Consider the following 22,793-nt stretch of genomic DNA (forward strand, 5'->3'; position numbering starts at 1 on the left):
GCGAGTCCGCCTGGCCTGACAGCTGGGCTGTCTGTCTGATAAAGGACTGATTTTTTCACAAACTTCAAGTCAACAACTGGAGCTGCCAGTTATATCTGTGGCTTAATGTTAATGGTAGGGAACTACAGAAGGAACAAAACAGAATTTAGGCCAGGCCATTTACTTGGGCTGTCATTTCATGTTATCATAAATGAAAGCTTTCCTCAATCCATCCTTATTAATTTTTTTACCACTTCTGTCCCCATTCCTGTCCTCATTTTTTGTGTTCGTGCTTTGTTGGGGGTGGTGGTTTTTTTTTTTTAAGTATCTATTTTAACGTGGAACACTGTTAGCAGCAATGGGTGAACTTATCTGGATGAAAGAAGAGATGATCTGAGCCTTCATGTACAGTAAAAACAAATGGTAATTTTATCTGCATTTTAACACAAAAAACAAAGAACTTGAGAATAGATTTTAAGAAAACCGTACCTGAGAGTAAAAATATCTTTGCAATTTCAAATACCAAAATAACTAAAAATGCAGTTCAGAGGATAAAAGCTATTTTCTTATTTCTCCTTTGAATAAAGAAGAGAACTCTAGTGACATCCAATAGCAGTTTCATTTAGCGTGACTGCCCTTGGCAGACAGCTACAATAAAGTACAGGCTCTTTTCTGCTTCCTCAGGAAATACAAATTCTGATGATCTTCTGTTGACAGGTACAGCATAATCTAATCTATTGGGTTTTGAGCTTTGTGTAAGAAATCAAATAAACAATCTTCCCTAAACAGTTAGGGTCTCCTTCTTCTATTCCATTTTGAAAACAAGACTTCATATAAATACGCAGACACATAAATATACGTATCTAGACAAGATAAAATGAAAGGTCTGTGCTTTGTCAGACAAGAATTAAGAGAGCTGCTAACAACTACTGTTAAAAAGATACCACATTTCAACCCTCGTTTCCATCACCAACAACTTTATCCATTAATGTGGGGAAAAGTATGGAAAAATCCATAAACCAACCTACTGCTTCTCAAGGTTTTAAATGATTCCATAAGGAACTTCCAAATAGCCATATTCCCCCAAACAATTTTAAAGCTGTTTTCAAGGAGGCCTTACTACATTAAAAGTGATGAAATTATGGAAGGTGAAAGGACATGACAGTAAATTTCTGTTGGCTAAATAATATGTGTGTATATACATATCATTCTTGAGGCAAATTTTTTCATCCAATTAAAAATAATTCAAAAATAGACAAGATTAATTCAAGTATTTGATAAATGAAATCCTGTCTTTAAATCTGATTTAAAAAAAAAAAATCAGTAAGAGGGGAAGTGTCTTTTGTACTTTGCACACCTTTTTAAAGGCCATTTCTGACAGGAAAATGATGACTCCCAACAACCCACATAGCTGTATTTCTTTTGGATGTAAATATATTCCTCACAAATAAAAAGAACCCTTCACCTGGCTACTACATCTGTGTTCTCAATACCCACAGTAGATTTTCATCTATTCCTGCAAAGCAGCTGTTTTGCTAAAATCTTACTTTCCATTACTTTTACCATTTCACTTTTGCACAATGTAATTTCTTCTTGTGGTTCTCATATATTATGGGTTCCCTACCTGCTCTGCCAGCCTCCCTCAAACCCCTTTTCTCCAAGAAAGTATGAAGTGCATTCATTCCAGTATTCTGCATCAGACAACCAGTCAAAAGAACTATTTTATTCTTAACAATAAAATTCTGTGCCAAAAATCTACTGAACTCCTCTCAGTATAAAGAAGTTAGAATTTTTGTTTCACTTATTTTAATAAGATCTTTCATTGTATGTTTGGGAAAAAATAATTACGCAAAGCAAGGAGATGAATTAACACCTTCCTTTCTCGCCCAGTAAATCTTACTGGCTGAGTCTATGGTGCAGGTCCAGCCTACGGCTGTGTGCCATGTAGCCCTGCAGCCAGCCCGCGTCCTCAGCACTGCCCTCCCCCAGAAAAAAAGCCGCTCAGGGACGCATGTGGGCAACGCCTGCTCCTCCGAGCTGGGGTTATTCGGGGCCCTCAGAGCCATGCCTGGTGAGGTCAGGTCTGTCTGAGCGCACAGTGAAGACCCTCCCTCATCTAAGGCTGCGGTAGGAATGTGGTTGGAATTTAGGTGCTGGTAGTAAACTTGGTAACTTCACTATTTTCTTAGACCTGTTATACTATCATATGCAGATGATCTGCCGTACGGTCAGCAGGTAACATTGCTTTCCCTATTGTGGTTGCAGTAACATTGTCTACATTCTTTTTGTCTTTTTTTTTTTTTGCTTCATTCGCCCCTTTTGGTTTTATCCAATAGAGGCCTTTTTGTTCCAAAAGTTTTACAAGGTCACATTCATTACTCGACTAATATTTACCAACACATAGACTAACACACGTTTACTTCATTTCCTAAGTTGGCAGAAGCTGTGCAAGGGGAAGTGAATGTTTTGCACTTCTCTGTGACATCTCTGTCTCTTTTCCTTCAAGACCATCAGTTAAGGGATGCCGCTACATTGTGCCACACACTGTGCAGACGCAGTAAAACGATACTCCAGATCCTCAGAACTGAAAACAGTCCTCCTGATGCAGATCCAGATATTCACCTAACACAGGCATAAGCGGCGTTTTCGCTCCCTAGGCACCGATCAAGTACCGAATGAAATGCCTGTGCTAGATCCTAACAATCCCAGGTTCAGCTGGGTCTTTTCCACTGGTGCTGAAAATCACTCAACTAAATACTGTGATCTTTTCTTAATAAGAACACATTATATGCATCCAGCAAGCATGTCATCTCTGCCCTCTGACAGTCTTTGGGAAATTAGAAGAAGAAGAAGAAGAAGAAATACTCATCAAATTAAAGCTGAATTTATGCAAGGAAGAGCTCAATAGAAGAGTTCAAATCACTGGTTTTGGTATTTGGAGTCTCTATTTCATTATTGCTCCATGATATTCAGGATAAACGTACTGCTGCTCCAAGTGCAATCAAAGTATTCCCAAAATGCAAATTTTGTTTTCAAAGTAGGAGATGCTTTACAGCACTCGTCACAGCTCACGCGCAAAAATGCATGAAGTCTAATTTCTACTTCTGTGTGAGAAAGCTATCTAAAACATGAATACTGGAAAAGAAAGGTTTTCTGGAGGACAGCTTCACATAAAGAGCATAAAAGCAGCATTAAAGTTGCTCAGAAGCTAATGGAATGCCAAATCAGCTCACCCAGTAACTTAATCCTTGGAAAGCATTAAAAAGAACTATATTTAATGACGCTATTGTTCAGTTGGAATAATTTGTGTTTAATTTCTCAGGGAAATTCAAATCTTTTATCCCAAGCAGTGATATTATTTTCTTTTTATATTTTTATCAATGGTTCAATTGCCCCTTAATCAAAAGACAATGCAAGAGGGAATATTTCTCATTCAGCAGAGCATCTTGACTAATTTTATGGTCCCATATGTGATCACTCTGAACAGAAGTTCGTACAAAGCGCAATTTACAGCGTATGCATAACTAGATAACTAAAAATAGAATATGTAAAATTCAATCTTAGCGACGTAACACTTATACGCCCTTTGGGTTTGAGCTGATATTTACAATTTGATTAAATACGCTGTAAGAATGAGTGCACAAGTATGCATTCAGTATTACCAGCTAGAAAAAGAATTCTCTACACTTCATCCTGGAAACAACTCCCTTACGTATTTTTTACTGTATTTATTAATGATATAAAATGAACGCGGGCTATGGAACAATACCTTCTATCTTAAACTTGAGCTTAAGCTTGTTATAAACAATGAATAAAATGAACTCCTCTGATATTGGAGTTGTTATTCTAGTGGGGTCCATACTGCAAGGCTTCATCTTATGATGCTGTTATAATAGCTAAAAAATCACCACTAATTTTACACAGACAAGTTCAAGTAGACTTCTGATATGCATCCAGCACAAAGGTGATCTTCCAGAGGATTTCACCCATTTATCAATTTTACGGAGAATCAGTCTCTCTGCAAAGCTAAAAAAGAATTGAAGTGGTGCAATATTGACTCTTTGTAACAGGCACACAGAACTAATTTCAATAAGAAGCAATGAAATCAAGACAGAGTAAAAAAAAAAAAAAATCAAAATTATGAGACCAAAGTGAAATTCTAGAACTACTACTGACCAGAAATTTTTCAGTCAAATGAAACTATTACCACAAGAGAAGGACAGAGTATTAAGCTTAATACTACAGCTGCATTGCTCTGGAAAGTCTGATGCCTTCCCATGCCTTACTCAGAAACCTAAAACCATTCTGAGATTCAGAGAGGGCGAACTGGTGTGGAAGCTGAACAGAAACACTTGTTACTGTGTTTGATCTCAAGCGTTCAAAATGAACAGCAAATAGAAAATGAGTGAAGCACAGCCGACTGAGTCTTGCTCTGCCAGTTACACCTGACTTAACTACCAACCAATCTGCCTGCCCTCTGCCTTGTTCCCTCTTAGGAAAGAGGAAAATTCTGCCAACATTGGTAACATTGTCTTCGAAGCCCTCCCAAAGTCAAACTCCATAGTGAGAGCGACTGACGCTGGCGACTATCGTTACCACTGCAGGAGCTATACAAACACAAATTTACGCAGCTACCTGTTATCCCAATATATCTGTATTACCTTATCTTAATTCCAGCCTGTGCGTTGAGGATGAGTTTGACTCTCTTTCTCTTTCTACACAAGTACCTAACCTTACTTGGGCTGTAACAGTATTAAAATAACTAAGATGTATGTTCCCCTCCCCAGTAATCAAATGTTATACTGATTTATGAAAGCATGTTTACCCAGCAATAGTCAGACTCCAAAAAGCCCCTGCCATAAAATATCTGCACTGAGCTATCACACAGCATTTGCACTGAACCACCTGCGAATGGAAGGCCCATCTTTCATTTCAGCTAACCTGGTTGATTCTGAGCTGGACCGACCGCAGGAAAAGGACAGAATAAGACCCAGGATTCTGCTGGGAATTGGTGCTGCTAGTTGAACGCTCACAGCTGAAAATAGTGCGCAGCTGAGTGAGCTCTGCTTTTCCAGGGCCTCTGAATTCGAAGTCGAAAGGGCTCGCTCCAACCTCAGCTCAGCAGAGCTGTTCGTCTGTACAGGGCAACAGAAGAGCCGCACTCCCATTGCCGGCTGACTCCAGCTGGAAGGTGGCGACCAACAGTATCTTGCTGAGCTGTCGGAGGTTTGTGGGATTCCCTGTCCGCTCTTGATGCAGGAAGAGGCTCCAGCTGCCTCAGGGCTGGTTCTCCCCACGTTTCCCTTTCCAGGGAGCTTTCAGTGAGGACAGAAGAGTGAGTGCATCACAGCACAGACGACTATCTGAAGGGTGCCTAAGCTGTGGCTTGACTTCAGACACTGACCCTGGCTGACAACCCTCAGGAGCATTCATCTCAAAACACCTTCGCCACAAACACACTTCGCGTATCTGCATCAGGTTTCTCTAAACAAGTTTCTTCTTCCAAGTGTTGATTGTTACTAATATCCAGATATTTACATAAACAAGAACTGAAGGAAATATCTGCTCCAGCACTCAGTAGTATTTCACCAATTGTTTTCTGTGATTGTATTTTAAAAGACTACTTTTAAAACAAACATGAAGTGCATGTAAGACTATATTCCACAGCTCAGCACAGAGCTATAAAAAGGACAATACATAAATTTATAAACTTTAAAAAAATGTATTTGTTCTGCAATTTTAAGATTAAGCTTGACCTTTCAAAGAACAAATCTATTGGAACTGGAAAAGTTTTTGGCCTCTTCATCAGCTCCATACAGAAGAATCTAATGCCACAAGCAAACATGCTATTTCTATTTTGCCTTCCTTTACAGACTGAATATAATACTTGTGGGTGTAATTCACTTGAAACCAGAATGAATAAAGATCATTAACCTCACTGATTTAACCAATCCAATTTGTCCTATTTGAGAATCAACTGAAAGTTCTTGGAGACACAAAAATAATTCTACACATACGAAGTCTCAGTGAAAACTACTTGTGTTAGCAAGTTTACCTACACCGCAACTGGGCCATCCCAATCTAACAGCAGCAAGTGTTTTTAAAATGTAGCTTGGTCTTGTACTTATAAGTACGTCCCTATCATTAAAGGAAAAAGGTAAAATATGTATTTTTTACAGCCCCTGTTATTTTGAGGACCTCAACAGTATTTAATGCTTCATAATCAACAACAGGATGTTAAGGAATTAACAATGCTTAAAAAGATTACAACTCCTTCTGCTACGTTGCATTTTATTGACAGAAAAAGCCTACTTACCAGAATTTTTGTAGTATAAGCACTGTTGATAGCGATTGCGTTCACCAGCAAATCAAGGGTTTTGGCGGGTACAGAATCTGGGTCAGGGATCTCTTTGTAGTGGACATCACCAACGTAGGCTTGGACAACCGTCATGCGGTTGGTTGTTAGTGTCCCCGTTTTGTCAGAGCAGATGGCTGTAGCATTACCCATAGTTTCACAAGCATCTAAGTGGCGGACCAGATTGTTATCCTTCATCATTTTCTGAGAGAAAGTAAAATAAAAAAGCTTCAAGACTTGCTTTGAATGATTTTTAACGTCAGTAACAAAAAGCAAAAAAAGCATGTTTTCAGTCTTATTCATTACATAATTCTGACTAAACTAGAATTTTAACCCCAACCCTAATTACAGACAACCAAGCAGTGACCATCCTAGAAATAACGTCACCTTTGATAAACTGACACAGTTCCATGACTTTTTGCAGTATATATACATTTTAAGCAATAGCTAGAACAGCAAAGATTAGCTAAAGAAACTGAAGATAACAGGATTTTTTTAAACAGTATCATTATAGCAAATATTAGACTTTTTTTTTAAATACTATTTCCAATGCCAGGATGTTATCTTGCAGTACACAGAGGGACTATATGTTTTGTGAAAGAATAAAGAAACTAACAAACAAAAACCCCACACACCTACAAAACAACCACCTTTGTAGAGTACTCCATTCCACAGTACCTGTTTTTCACAGGATGCACAGTCATCCTGGAAAATCATGTTATCTTGGTTTAGATGCTTTCAATATTTAAAAATTCTGTGCCCAATCCCCTGCCCCTTACTTTCAGACACTGTCTTCTACTCACAGGGCACAGTGTCACCATTTGTACACCAAGACGTATTGCACTTGGACGCTGCAAATATAGCTGCACATGCATGTGCCGCCTGTGTACCATGAAGCACATAAGGAGAACAAGGAAATACTTTAAAAGCAGCTACAGTCTTTATTAGCACAATCCCATGCTTGAGATGTGCTCTTTTTTCCTAATAATAATGAAGTTTGGCTGCATATACGTCAAGCTGTTCCTTCCCAATGTTCATACGTGAATTCTTTTACATACTAAATGCAAATAAACTTTACAAAATTTTCACTTGAGATTCCCAGGCCCATCTGACTAAATTGCTAAAACAATCTGCAAAAACTCCTACATAAATAATGGAGTCCAGGATCTTACTCCTCTTTAATTTCCTAATAGCATCATTAACATTGGCTACAAACAACTGCAACTGCCTTTAAGAAAAGTTCATGAAAGCTCCAGTGAAACTCTAATTTCTTTGAAAAGTGTTCCTGAAGACTTCAAATCCATGTCAAAGCTTTGTACTATTGCACAAGAAAATTTGAAGACAAAGTTATTCTGTATCAAAAGACTGGACTATTCTCATAGTAAATGCTGCTCAATAGATTCCTGGCAGCCATGCAAGCGACGTAGGTATTTCTATTGTTTGATATTCCCGCACCGTGCAGTTTTAAAACCAGGTATCAGAATACGTCCGTACTTGCATTTTTGTGAGAAATACTTTCAATATTAAGCAAGGTTTCACTTTAAAGAAATGTAACCCTCATTAACATTTGGAGCACGTTAATTTGCAGGCCAACTTTCATCACACCTGATAAAACCTGAAGAATAACTCAGTAGCAAACTCAGCTGAACAGCATTTTTCTCCCATAATTATTTTTAATGCTTCTTACCTTTACAGAGTAAGCCAGGGAAATAGTGACAGCAAGTGGAAGCCCCTCAGGAACAGCAACCACAAGTACAGTAACACCAATAATGAAGAATTTAACAAAATACTGAACATAGACAGGAGTGCACTCGGGCAACCACTGTTTCTTGTTGACCACAAACGTGTCAATGGCAAAATATAGTACCAAAATGATTACAGTGATGGCAGACATCACCAAACCTGAAAACAGAAATAATCAATTGGTATAAAACAAAACACAATTCGAAACGTGCAATTAGAAATTTATCTTTGAATTTGATACAAAATTATTTTCTTATTCTACGTGACGTTTTTCACCAGTACCAAAAATGATGATAAAGTTTAAAATGTAAAAAAACTATTACTATAATACGCTTACACACCAGCCATACATTCCAGTGAATAAGGAAACACTGAATTCTACAGAACAGCTGAAACATAGTGCATTAATTTTTAAGCACCATCTTACTACAGCTTTAAAGCTTCTCAGTCAGTGTATTTCAAGAGGACTTCCACTGTTGCTTAACCTAAGTTTTTTCAATTTAGTACATTACTTTGCCTGGTACAAAATTTATCTGTCCTTTAACCCCCACCTCTTATAAATTACTAGTCTATGCATATACAAACACCCGTCTTTCTTTTAAATAAGCTTATCTTAAGAGGCTTGAGAAGAGGAGTCTCCTCTAGTTTATGTTGCTGTATAAAATACTTTAGAACGGCCCTACTGATGTGTCTGGTTGAAAACAGCGAGACAATGCTGCAGAATCATCCACAGAACAGATTTTCATTGTTTTTCTTGAAAATGTGATCAATACGGGTGTTTCCAAGGCGTCGCTTCTCAAAGGGACATATGCAAACAGTGCACGTTTTTATGAGGAGAGGCTCAGAAGAGGTACAACGCTGGCAGTACAGCACAAGAGACACTACTAAATACTTCACAGAATTCACAAAAGATCCCAAGGATTTAATACGCTCTCCCAATGACACAGGCTTTGCTAAGGTGGCACTCCTCTGCAATTTTGTTCCTGGATCTGAGTATACAAATAAAAATCCCAGTTGAACATCTATTTTGGCTTGCTATGATTACCGCTCTTTGGCAGGTTTCTATGAAGCAGTTAAGCCCACATTTCAAAATAAATTCATTTCTCTCTAATGAGATCATACAGTAGAAGGGGAATGCTCTGAATTTCACGTCTTGACTGAAGTTAAAAAAAAATTCAGAAGCTGAAGGATGCTAAGGCTGACAGTAAACAGATGAGTCGGGGAGACTGCTAAATGCCAGAGGATAAAGGAAAATCCATTAAAATATTGTACAGGCAAATACTCAGGACAATGCAAGACATCCCCATAGATTGTCCAATGACAAAGAAAAAGCAAATGAGGCAATGAATAATTAATTTAATTCATATTGCTTGCCACATTATGGTTAGAAATCCCTACAAAAGTACTTGAAATGTGATACTCACATGGCTGCCAAAATACCAAAGGGAGTAATAATCAGATGGCAAGGTAGAAAGGTACTTAATCTGAGAAATTAATGATCACGAGAAACAAAGTGTTTTTATAGAAATGCATACTGTTGTACAACTAGCAAAAAAGCAGAGAAGCTTGAGGAATATGAAACTGGGCAAAGCATGAAATTGGATATAAGGGAGATGATAACCATAGATTCCGAGTCACGCACTGTTCAGGCGAAGAGACAGAAGTGGCGTCATGGGGTTATGTGATAAACTAAGTGTAACGAACTTAAAAATGAATGAGAAGGAATAGCAGGGGTAAAAATCAGAGTGGTAAAGAAGGATAAAGGAGACTGAACAGAAGTGAAGTTAGGAATCTGTTGTAGGGCCTCAGCCAAGGATGTCATTACGAAAGATCTTCACTTTCTACCTACGTGTTGGAGAAGTGCTACTTGTAACAGTAGGGACCAGATGGTACTGGATACAAGATTCAACAGATGTGTCATATTTGGGTAGAAGGCAGGAACACGCATATTAAGAGAGAACCTAATGATTTCAGAACTCGTAAGAGAAAAATACTGTGCGAGTGATATCTTGAGATGATATTAGAGATTCTGAAACTGTATACTCAGAAGTTCTAAGGGGAGAGGAAATTAAATATGTAATTACTGCACTTGGGAATATTGCCTATGAGAAAAGCTACATCTCATTTTGATTCAAATATTCATTACAATCCAAGTTGCCCAAAGCTTCCAGTTTCTTGACAGTCAAAGCGGGTTTTAGAAGAATAAAAGATCTTCCATACCACATACTATCATTAGAACAGTATTACGATGACCTATTTCTCAATATTGCAGTACAAAAGGCCTATCCCTTTTTAGAATAATTTGGTTTAAACCCCTTTGTTGCCAGTACGACACACTGCTATTCAGTCAGTTACCCACTCGTACCTGCTTTGCCTATCTGGACTGCCAGCTTGGTCAGCTTTCCCTGGAGAACCGATTTCTCTTTCTTGTGCATGTTGGATTTCTTCTTGTCTTTGTCATCTCCCTCTCCCCCTTCCGCACTCTTCAGTGGCTGCATCTCCATGGCAGCAGCCCCATCCTGCTGCTTGGCTAATAATGCAGAACAAAACTGTTACTCCAAAACAATTCTTCAGTCTTTCTACCTTAGTGTTGATACTTACTGAATTCAACCAGCACCGCCCGTTGCAGGGGCTGCTTGCAACACCGATGACTGGAACTACGCGCAGAACTACGCGGCACTCCCATGGCAGACAGGTGCCCCTGCGAGACCCAGTGGGTTCTGCCGGGGCACAAACGTACAGGCATACATACCCACGTGCACTCCATACATACGGGGATATGTAATGCGCTGTCTGTCAATACCATGAAAACCACTGGGTTTTATTTCTTTATTTTTCAAACCACCAATGAAATTCTGCGTTATACACATATATAGCACTTAATGTCTTGCAAATTACTTGGCAAGTAACAGTGCGTCGGTACTGCAGGATTTCCTAGAATAGCAGATCTCAAATGCTTTGGCAAACAGACGGTCGGTATTTCTGTAAATTTTGGTATGTCTCATAGATCACAATGCATCTTTATAATCGTACTTTTAAATGAAAACCTTTTGAAGGCAACGTGGTTCCACAGATGATCTGTGCACCATTTCTCTTGGCTGCACGGGCACCTCAGTGACCACCGGACCACACTTTGTGAACCACTATTCAAGATAATACCAGGCTTTAAAAGCTTCCTTAGCATTCAGTGTTCAAGTAACTCAACCGTCAGGTCAGATGGTGATATCATCAGCATCCTCCCATAAAACCGCACATAATTTAAAGGTTAAACCATCCTTTCTTGAAAGAATGCTAATGTAAAGAAATTTTATTTTAGTATCAAAGACGTATTTTAAAAGCAATGACATACCGGTTTATATATGTGTATGTGTCTGTTTTGTATTGAAAACAGACGTAAGTAAATTAAATAGAATGAGATGAAACAGCTTTGCTTTGACATTCGTGAACAGATTGTACAAAACCTTGCTTATTTGACCTGGAAATCGAATTCGTCTATCTAAGCTTAAAACTTAGTCAGTTAATATAATTTTATTTAATAGTCTTGTACCATTAACAATTGAATTTATCTATTGAGTTTCTGATCCACTACCTTGGCAATCTTTGGAATTATCTGAGAAGAGTAAGTTATCGTTTAATTTACTTATCTGGCATAACCCAAACAAAACATGATAGCTGGAGTCTCTCATAATAAAAGAGAACCATGAAGTATTTATTTCAATTTCTCCCTGAGATTGTACATTAAATAAGAAACTCCTACGATTCTTAATCTTCCTGTTGTTTAACCTTATAATATGCTTTTACATTGCTAAATAACCTCTTGGCCTTAAAGTTTCCTTTTGTTATTGCTTTACCTTCTCCCTGCAAAAGAAAATACGTCTGTACAATGCCATTAAACACCAAAGATGACAAGACATATCAAAAATAGGGCTGGAAGTTCACTAACAATACATAGCATACAGAACTTGCACAAGAAAAATGAATCAAATGAGCTTTGTGACATGAAACTATCGTCTAGCAACGGCTTATTAGAAATACTGATCTTCTCCTATCCTAAATATCTGATTTATCAAAATCCCGTAAGTTACAATCTCTTTGGTAGGTTTTTTGTTGGGTTTGGGTTTTGGGTTTTTTTTTAAACATTCTGTTTGAACAATAGGGCCATTTTTACACACAGGCACAAATCACAAATTTTCATTTTATTTTTTAACAGACTTTAACTACATGCTAAAAATAAAATCCACAACCTCCTTAATATGAAAGAAGATTACCTTTGTTCTGGCTGTTCTCCATATTCCCATCCTGCATTTTGCCTATATGATGAAAAATTTCAACAGACAACAGACAGTAAACAATCTTCACCCAAGACAGAACGTGAAAATGGGAATTTAAATAAAAGGGCAGACAAAAGTAATGAGCGTGTTACAGATACTTATTTATGATCAGTAGCCATTGTTATCGTATGTTTACTTAGAAGCATGGACAACTTAGCTGGACACATTCAAGGAACTGCAGTCAAGTTCAATGTTGTAACATGTAAAGTACTAAATATCTGCATGTGTTTTTGAGCAAACCTCATGAATTAAGAGTGTGAAATTAATAAAAAGAATCCAGTGGAACGCAGAATTTTAATAATAATCCTGAACTGAAATTTCAGAGAGTTGGGACTCAAAAAACCCACAGGTGGGATTCTGGCACACACCAGGATAGAGCATGGCTTTCTTAATGTATTCCAGAATTACATTCATTATTTTAGTAAATTAGGACAAAATATAAATAGTGTTAATAAATAGAAATAAACAAAAATGTAAATCAGATATTATTTTAAAATTACATCTTCCTCACTTGGTTGTATTATTTAGCAAGTTAGTCCTGTAAATAAAAGTGCCAAGTGATCATCTCATCCTAATATTCAGATTTATACTAAAGAAAGATTTGCCAAGTGCCTCTGTAATTTCCAATGTGGTATTTTAGCTACATAGAGTCTTATCATACCAAAGTCCTTATTTGTTTTTTTTTAATCTGAAAATATACCATTTGAAAGTGTGTATGAACTAAAAATGGCAAAATACAAATTAGAGTGTACAAAACCTTTGGTTTTCAGAATAACCAGTAAACAATTTCAAATGGATTCAAATTTTCTTGGTGGGATCCCTTATGAAACTTTCACAGTGATATATGAATTCATCTTACGGAAAAGACTACCTGAATTTTATAACTATTACATTTAGAATGGATGATGTTCTCTTTTTGTACTTATGTATAATGCACAATAAAAAAATAATGCTAAGACAAATTAATTTTTAAAACACCTTTACAGGATTTTCGACACATTCTGATGAGAAATGTATCATTAGAGTTTATAAAGAAACTATGACAGCAGTTAAGTCCTGCTCATCCACCTTCCTGCAATCATACAGCAGGTACTGACATGCACAATAAAGCAGCAGGAATTATGCTGCAACATATGTATTCATTTTTTCACTCGATGCTGCGAATAAACAGTAGCAAAATTAAAAGGCTAAGATGCATTTCTTGCATGATTGTATTTTCAATAATATTCCTCTCATTGAAAATATTATTTTCAATAATCCTTCTCTCTCAATAAGAGCAACAACGGCCATATCAGTCATAAATTTATCACTGTAACGTTTCACCCCATACTAATGGGCCAGAGGCACTGAGAAATTCAGAAGCATGGAAATACAGTAACGGAGAGGAGGTTTTGCCACCTATACTTGTATTGCAGAAGTATGCTGAAGTAAACCATTCAGCATCAACTGCTTGTCTATTTTTCTAACTCTATTCCCACCTTGGCTATAATATGACTTTTAAAGAGGCGGTACCTATCTTCTGAAGACTTATGTTTTGGCACGAGACGTGAATCTATGAACCTGAACAAAATCAAGTTCGTTTTCATTGTGAAATCTGCTTAGAAGTTTTTGCATACAGTGTATAGCTGAACTTGCTAGCTGCCTAATGGCTCTTTTCCTTAGAACGGTTTTTAATAAAGTTAGTGGAAGACATAAAACACCTCTAGAGATTCTGATTTCTGGCGAGAGGATAAAGCCTTCCTTAAGAACTGGAAAACATTAATTTAGAGCAGTCTGCTCTATGGCCTGTTCCATAGTTCCTTTTTCAGAACACAGTTCCACACCTTAAAGCAGTATCACTGAAGATTCTTCAACTTAAAAAAAAAAAAACCACAACAAAAACAACCAACCAAAAAAAAAAACCAAAAGTCCACCAAACCCCAAACCTTCACTTTCATAACTGGCAAACAAAAAATACACCTTTTTTCTATGTAAATCAAGGTATTTCACTTTATGATATTTATTTGCTATTTAATAGGGGTATCATAATTGTTGTAATGGATTGCACTAACAATTCATCTACCCTGGCTGCCTAAAAATACCAGTATACAAAAGGGACAATCGGTAACAACAATGTAAACATAAGGAGTTAAGAAATATATCCTTAACCTCAGCAGCTACTGCGCTTAGGTTGTTGGGGAGCGGGGAGTCATCACAGGTAGATTATTCCAATTATTTAGATAGAATAACAAAGAATAGGTAATTTAGGTAACTATGGTAAAGAAAAGAATGCTGTAAAGGATTTATTTCCTCCTGTTCCAAATAATTTTAAGCCTGCACTTGGTTATAAATCATGACCAAAGAAAGAAACTAAGAAACAAATTAAGATGATAGAATTACTACGGCTGAGAAATCCTTTCTCCTTTCAGTGCCAGGACCAGAAATACTATCCCATCTTTCTGACCTTTGTGCATTTTTAAGAAACATTAAAAGGATGTGTATTTATAAGTATTTTGATAATATTTTTATATAGTTCTAAAAAAATCTGATATACTTTTCATAATTTTGCACCTTTTTTCTTCTATTTTGGGGGGGCCCTCAAACCTGGAGGAATTCATCTGAGTTTATTTTTACTACTTTTCTGAGCCAGGACAAAAATATTAGAAAACTAGAAAATTTTGGAAAGAATATAGAGCCTCCTAATGAGTTTTATTCTGCAGTTGCTTTGAAGGTTTTGAATTTGAATATAAAATGTTTGCATGATTCCTTTGCCTTATTAAAATTTCCGTCCTTTGGAACGTAACATTACTGTCAAAGTTCTCAACCCCAAATCCAGTTATTTCTTCAAATAAACTTTCCAAGAAAGACTCTCTTTACCTCCCCCAGCCCTTTATGAAGGATCAACGAGAGAGAATAACAAAGGCCTATCGCTGGCATTAGAAATTATTTGTTCATTGGAGGAACTGCTTGGAATCAACCAAAGTTAATCGAATTATGCTCTCAGTGCTGTGATGGAGCAAAAAAAAAAAATAAAATACCCTACTGATTTTCCAAAACGTCTCATCTTGCAATAGAAATGAGTTATAGCCCTCTTCGTGCCAAGTCAGTTATATTCTGCAGCTAGCAAGAACAGATGCACGTTGCAAATCTATACAGAGGGGGAAAAGTGACGTCAAACATATCTGAAGTGAATCATTAGGAATTCTTTCATGCAGTGTGGTAGCGGAGCCAATGCATTGGTAAAAGACAGGTTAACTACAAAAGAATAAATCTGATTCCACTGTATCAAATAGGAAATTTTAGATATTTCTTCTATGCACTCACTAAATAACTTCGCTTACAATTCAGAAAATACTTTAAAATATATTAAAACTGCCAATGGCTTTGCAGGAATTAAACAGTAGTTTACAAATGCCAGAACCGACAGAATCAACAGTAGATGTAAAGGATTTCAGCTGCGACATTTCTCTGAGTCTGGTATGGTATTTTGGCGTCAGGATATAATTTTAAGTAACAAATTCTCTGAGTGCCAAATGCCAAGGACACCTTTCAAATCAATTTTGGGGTAAACAAGCTGTAAACAGCAATTGCTGCTTCCCACGTTTCCTTTAAAAACATTTACCTTTTCTAAATACAATAGTTTAAAGTTAGATGAACTTTAATGAATTACCACCCGTCTGTAAAATTTTCCGATCTGCTCGTAACCTCAACTTGTAACCTTTTAAGAACTGAATATATTGTCCATAGTTTTAATAAAGAGACTATTAAACAATTACATATTTTAATCTCAACTACTCGCACCCAACAGAATTGATAATAGTTCCTTCGATACTGCAGATCACTAATAGGCGGTGTCACAAACCTATATGAACATATCACTGTAAGCTCATTGACTGAAAACAAAATACTTCTATTGTGTCAACTGTATCATGGGCAACTAAGACAATAACAGTATTTCCTTTGAAATGGTAATGTGTGGATTTTCAAGGAACAAGCAATAGCATTTCCTGAGCTCAGTCCTTATTCAAGTATATAATATTTTTTTCTTATTTGAAGGTATTTTATACACAGAGGTATTAGACTGCAGGTAAACACGCTTGTTGCCAGTCACACCTCAGGGAGAGTGTGTGAGTTTTTTCAGACATTATTGAAAAAATTCACTTCATCCAGACCAGAAAAATATCTACAAGAACTTGGTCTCCTTGCTTTAGAACTTACTTTTTTCCTTCCTTTCTCCCCTCCAAAACATAACTATGTTTTAAGCGTTCTCTAACTTATCATCACTGCTGACTAGAAAAATGTATACTACAAACAGAAACCAGACTTTGACAACATCCCAGACAATTTCAAAGCACTCAGATCTAACTCCACTTGCCGAGGCTCGGCTCTCCTCTGAACACAGTGTCAGCTAAGTTGAACTGTGGGAAGTATCTCCTGTCCGTGATGATCAAAGATCTGCAGAATTCATTCAACCACCTCACCTCAGAGGAGTTAAAAGCAAAAATATATTCAGCTGCACCAAAAAAAAAAAATTATTTCTACACTTTGTGCACTGAAAAGAATTGAGTATGTGTATCTCAACTTCAAGATAAACCCAGACAGTAACTATTGTTTCTGATGGGAGAGAAGAGGATGGAAAATCACACACTTGCTTCAGACACTGATTTAATGGAACTCGATTCTCGTACTAAGCTCAGGCACTAAGACCAAACGCAACAAATATTTACCAGGCAACCAAAACTTGCTAACAGAGAGACCAGGCTGGTTTCTGCATTTTGCTGAGCAGTGGTTCTCATCCAGCAAAGCACTTAAGCAGATGCTTAACTCAGTACTCAGCACCTTGCAGGACTGAGCAGAAACGTAATGCTGCAACCTCCAGCGGGATTGGAAGAGGATAACTAGTGGGCCTCTGTTGTATGTGTATGTTTGATATACAAACAAAAGAGTAGAATTGTGGAGCATAAAGAACGGGAATGAAATATTCATCATTAATTTCCTGGTTCTTGATCTCTAAGGAATCTGACACTGGGATGTTGGAACCAGGATGATACAGGTCCCTGTCACGCAATGAGACGCAGGGATCGCAAATCCTAGTTTTCCAGCAAACTTGGAATGTTCAGGAGTAAATTTTTAAACTGGTTACATGTTTCTTTTAAATTATAATGAAATTACTTAAAAATAGGCTCAAAGATTTCCTATGTCATTGCTTTAAATAAGATATTACCCTACTAAATCTTAGTACTTGTTTAGTACTTAGTATTGCTATGTCAGAAACTCTAGTTTCACATGCGTAACGCAACAACTACTGACCTGCACGGAAAAAAAAAAACTTCTATCGCCAACATGATGAAAAGTAGAATTATTTTTGTCAGTATTACTGGTGCTATACAAGAGGGAAAGGTTTCTATGGCAAATAAAGACTGATGTATCTGATTATCAGGAAAATACAGCTGATGCCTAGACTAATATTGACCCATTCCATTTAATACTGGAATTAGACCATTAGAAGAGATACTGAAATATCTGCATGCTAAGAAGTGGGGTCAAGAAGCTGTACTAAGAGATAGTCAAAATTGACTAGAGTAATAAATTTTTATTTTTATTTTTATTTTTTAGGCAATACAAGCAGGCTCGTTAGATGATCCCTATCTAAGGGCATACACAAATACCCACAAACATAACTTCTCAGTCAGTCTCTTCCAAAAAAGGTGCTCAAAGCAGCAAAAGTTATTCCTAAAGCACTGTTAGTTGGAATTGCGCCAGATTCCTGACCCCAGTACTATTTCTCAGAACTACATGAAGACTATATGAATACTTATGAGAGCGCCACATCAGAAGGAAAGCAGATATAATCCATTTATCATGGCGTTTTTCAGATCTCTGCTGACAAATGTGTACAGAAGAACTTTACAATGAAAAGTCACGTAAAGGCAACTCAAAAGTTTTGAAGCTAGCCTTGCTTAACGGTTCCTTTTAATTGCAGTTTTAATTAATGGCAAATAGATCATAATTCCTACTTCTTCCTCTCCCATGTTTAATTCTGTGTGAATAAATTTAAAAAGTTGCAGCATCTTTGTGGCATCTCTTATAAGCTACTATAGATTTAATGGAGTAGGATCTCTCGGGGTAATCACATGCACGTACAACATCTGTGCAGTTGATAAAAGGAAGAGAGAATCTTATATAGTCAGGAGAGAAATCTATCAAATAAAACGAGCTAGGTGTTCGTGACGTACCATTGACTAAGCTGGCATTTGCATTATCAGTGGCATTTGCACCTGCTGCACCATCTGTAGCTGAAGGAGGGTGGGAGGAGGGATGGGAAGAATCTACTGAGTAATAATGGATAAAAAAAACAATAAATAATAATAATAACAACAACATGAACAAATGCACATGACAAAACAATAAACATTTATGGAATACTATGGCTTTGTTTTCTCCAAAATCAATCTGGTTTAAATTAATTAACATAACTTTCAAAAGCAAAATGTCATTACAAAGGTGTTACAAAGTAAGGCAAAAACTCATACATGGAATAAGAATAATAATTAAATAAATAAATATGAAAGACATTTAACAAAGTTAACAGAGTTGGTGAGAACTGACTGTACACAGTACTATGTACATTGCTTTGGTCCTTTTATGTGTAATTTTTTTTAAATTTTAATTACTGTTAGGCAAATATTAAAATGGTTGAAATACTTCCCTTGAGTTAAAGAATTTATGCAATGCATGGGTAGCTTTAAAATATGCAGCATATTATGTAGTACATACAACATTGCATATTTTGTATTTTATGTAATGTTGCATATTGTGATATATTATTGCTGATACATCCCAGTGTAACGTGGGCTCAATCTATGTCCTGGCATAACCTAGTTAATATGCACATCGCACTGAGTAGAAACGTTAAACTTAAAATATTTTATGTAGAAATGTAGAAGTAGTATAGAATCTTGGCAAATATAATCTTGAGAAGAACAATAAGTTATTTTAAATCTAAATAACAGACATTATGTAACTGCCTGTTCTGTGGTGAAATGAAAAAAGTATCACAAAAGAAAATGCTCTTTGTTGTTTTCAGCAATTTTCTGTGTATTAGAGAAACTGCTCAAGCAACCTTTTCTGACAGCAAGGTGAAAAACTCAAGGAAGGGTTTATTATTTTATTTATGTTTTTTTATATAAAGTTTTGTTCTGTTTCTGATGGTTAATTGTTCATAATAAAAGTCCTATAATGAATCCCGAGGGAGACTCTTGCCCTTCCTCAGTACTTGACCCATAGTGACTGTTGCACACTGTACTGGTTTGTTATTCAAGAAAAATGGTCTTGTTTTATTTACAAATGGTAAATTGGGAGAAGAAAATAAACAGCGCACAGGATTTAAAAACACACCCTGTGTAACTACATTCATGAAAATTTCAATTGCAAATTTGATTACTGTGATGGTAATAACTTAAACTGTTTTGGTTATTCATGCTTATTTTTTATTCCATTTGGATACTCATACTAACCAGCACAGCACGAACTGCTAGCAGCAAATCATGCATTTCAACGTTTAATAGACTGTAATTTACTTCTGGAGAATAACTGATTATTCAAGCTTAACATTAAGATTTGCGACACCAACAATGTGCGCACACTTAAATGTTTGCCACGAACGATCCTGTTGATTTGAAATTATTCTTTAATTTAACTGGACTGATTCAAGGACAATTATTTTAATCATTAGTTCAGCCCTGATTTGCACCAAAGCTTGCTGGCTAAAAGCCTCCTCCTTTCATTTGACGTGGTACAATTCTTACTCTACCTGGAAGCTGATGTCCATCCTCCTGTTTCACACCTGTATGATGATTTTTACAAAACGTTAATGAACGATAAAAGCATACACGCACATAAGACTGAAACAAACATTTGTGATTGGCAGGATTTCAGAGAATCGCAGGTTTATATACGAGAGTACATTATTTTTGTTTGGGCCTCAATCTGCAACCAGCTCTGCCCCGGCACTCCTCCGCACTGGCACCAAGCCGCTAGCAACGTTAGAAAACGTGAAGGCATTTTCTCGGTGGTGTAGCTATACCCAATCAGATCTGGTGTCTGTGCAAAACGTTCTTACGCACCGCCGTAAGGATCTCTGTCTCTGGGCAGTAAGGTACGGCCACGCAGTGCAGTGCGCGACGCTGCGGTCTCAGATTTCTCCGTGCCCGTCTCTCAGGGCTATCCGCCATGAAACAGGAGAGCACGGCCAGCGTCCGCAGCAAAATAACACACAGAGATGACCAACCCAGTTACACAACGGACCCGAGGGCAGACAGCTGTCGCGTACAAACAGCCGCTGAACTTGCTCCTTCTCACCTACGACATCCTTAGACACTGCCAAAACAGCTGCTGCCAGAACTCCAAAGGTCTGCGTCCAGGAGTCTTTCTCTTAATGACAGCGAGATTAGACTCTAAGATACTGTTCAAAACGAGTCTGACATGAAAGAGTTTGACTTTGGGAAGTTTCAGTCTTTCTGCTTTTAACGTTCCTACAACTTACCATGCCCAGCAGGCATTGTGCTGTTCTGTGTAGAAATTAAATGGTCAACATTTCATAAAGTCTTTCATCACATAAAAAGGGATTTCCTCAGAGAAATATGGAGTCAAGTGCAACCACTTGTTGAACATATTTAGAAATGGAAATTGTAGGTCATGAAAACCATTTGAATTTGGTATTGCTCTCTGCAGCTTCAAATTAAAAGGATGGAAATGAAAAAAAGGTGGAATCACACTGCCTGACAGATGCTAAGTAAAATGTACAGTAAAGCCATAACTACCCTTTTTTATTAATGGTGAAAACCACTAAAGAGTGAAAATGTCTAAGAAAACCCCGTGTTAATTGGCTCTTAATTACATCTGAAATATAAACATGCTTAGAACAAACTTGGACGAAATCATGAAAAATAGAGCTGAACAATTTACAAGCCTGTATGAACAAAAACTGCAAAGGACACACGTTAAACTATGTTTCTGCTTAGTGTGCAACCCATAAATTAGCAATTGCTTATGACATCACACTATAATAAGGTGAAAAGTCTAAAGAGACTTCTTGATTTCATTAACTGATACAGGACATCAAAGCTAAACTCTCTGGTTCATTTACTGCAACTTTCTTCTCTTTTACTATTCTTAGTTTGACCTTTACTCCTTCAGAAATTCAAATGCCTCTACAGTCAGTCGCTGACATGAAACAACTAGGCTAGCAAAAAGCCACGTCTTGTCTTCATTTTATTTTTGAAGTTCAAAGAAAGACGCTATTTCCATGGCCAAGGTTTTTTTTTTCTGAAAAAAATATTACATAGATGTAAATGCACAAGAGCAAAACCTTAGCAAATTTTAGGTGAGCATGGATTTATGTAAAGAAGACACGGCAATGGGAGTATGCCCATGTATTCCCTTGCATTTATTACGTACTGAGAGTCTGCAATTTCACACTGGAAAAACATCTTGTTACCCAATGTATTTATTGGTTAACAGCTTTTGCTGTTTTTCTGTGTGATATGTAATGACAAAAATGTATACAAAAAAGCAAGTTTTTAAAATCGTATTTATTTGTCAAGAACGGAGGAGAGCTCTGGCTACACAAAGCCCAAGAGCCTTCTTCGGAGCATCCTTATGTGTGTAAAATTTACCTTTCTTATCTTTCTTTTCTTCTTCTTCTCCTCCAGCACCTAGCAGAGTAAAGATGATGCCCGTCTGAGAATTCACACCCACGGCAGTTACAAGCATTCGTCCAGAGCCTTCCATGACATGAGTACCTGAAAGTATGCAATATAGGTTATATAGAGCTAAAAAACCAAAAAGAACAACCATTAAATATTGTATGCAAGGCTTTTACTATAGTACCAAGAGAGATTTGTTACACTTTGAAAATCTGTAGAGGCCAATATAATTACATACTAAAAATAATCCCTATTGTTGGATATTATTCTCAACCAAGAATGGATGCTTAATTGCAAACCTTAGGCTGCGCACCCATTAACCGCACACATCAGATTGTCTTTTTAAAAGAAATATTGTCACTAATGAAGTTTACATAATCTTGATAAGAAGATAACAGTTTAGTTTCACATGGTTAATTCTTGTAACTTTGGAAATATTTTTTCAGAGTTGTGCGAACATTCCTCTGTGTGTCTAGTCAAGATTACACCGACTGTACATGGAATGTGAAAATATGTGTGCAATTTCTCTTATCTTTGCTGTTATGGTTAATTTACAGGCACAGAGAAAAGTATTTTTGGAGACAATTTCACATCTTCAAACTTGAAAAATCAATACAGAGAAAAATCTTCAAGGGGATGTTTAATTAAATCAGGAGACTCCCAAATAGCAAGATGAATCTGACGTACACTTGAAAATAA

At 36.9% G+C, this 22,793-nt stretch overlaps 1 protein-coding gene across 1 annotated transcript in view; it reads right to left on the minus strand.

Moving 5' to 3' along the window:
- The window catches only part of ATP2B2 (ATPase, Ca++ transporting, plasma membrane 2), a 130,411-nt gene that overhangs the window by 70,377 nt on the left and 37,241 nt on the right, over window positions 1-22,793 (minus strand). Inside the window, exons 5-11 of the mRNA XM_009889960.1 lie at window positions 22,065-22,190; window positions 20,201-20,233; window positions 18,624-18,719; window positions 12,346-12,387; window positions 10,443-10,607; window positions 8,022-8,236; window positions 6,296-6,538 (exon numbers count right to left, since the gene is read on the minus strand). Of these exons, the coding sequence (XP_009888262.1) occupies window positions 6,296-6,538; window positions 8,022-8,236; window positions 10,443-10,607; window positions 12,346-12,387; window positions 18,624-18,719; window positions 20,201-20,233; window positions 22,065-22,190 (920 nt within the window). The remainder of the gene's footprint in view (window positions 1-6,295; window positions 6,539-8,021; window positions 8,237-10,442; window positions 10,608-12,345; window positions 12,388-18,623; window positions 18,720-20,200; window positions 20,234-22,064; window positions 22,191-22,793) is intronic.

The sequence above is a fragment of the Charadrius vociferus genome, unplaced genomic scaffold (assembly GCF_000708025.1).
Source record: "Charadrius vociferus isolate BGI_N301 unplaced genomic scaffold, ASM70802v2 scaffold67, whole genome shotgun sequence".
NCBI classification, from domain to species: domain Eukaryota; kingdom Metazoa; phylum Chordata; class Aves; order Charadriiformes; family Charadriidae; genus Charadrius; species Charadrius vociferus.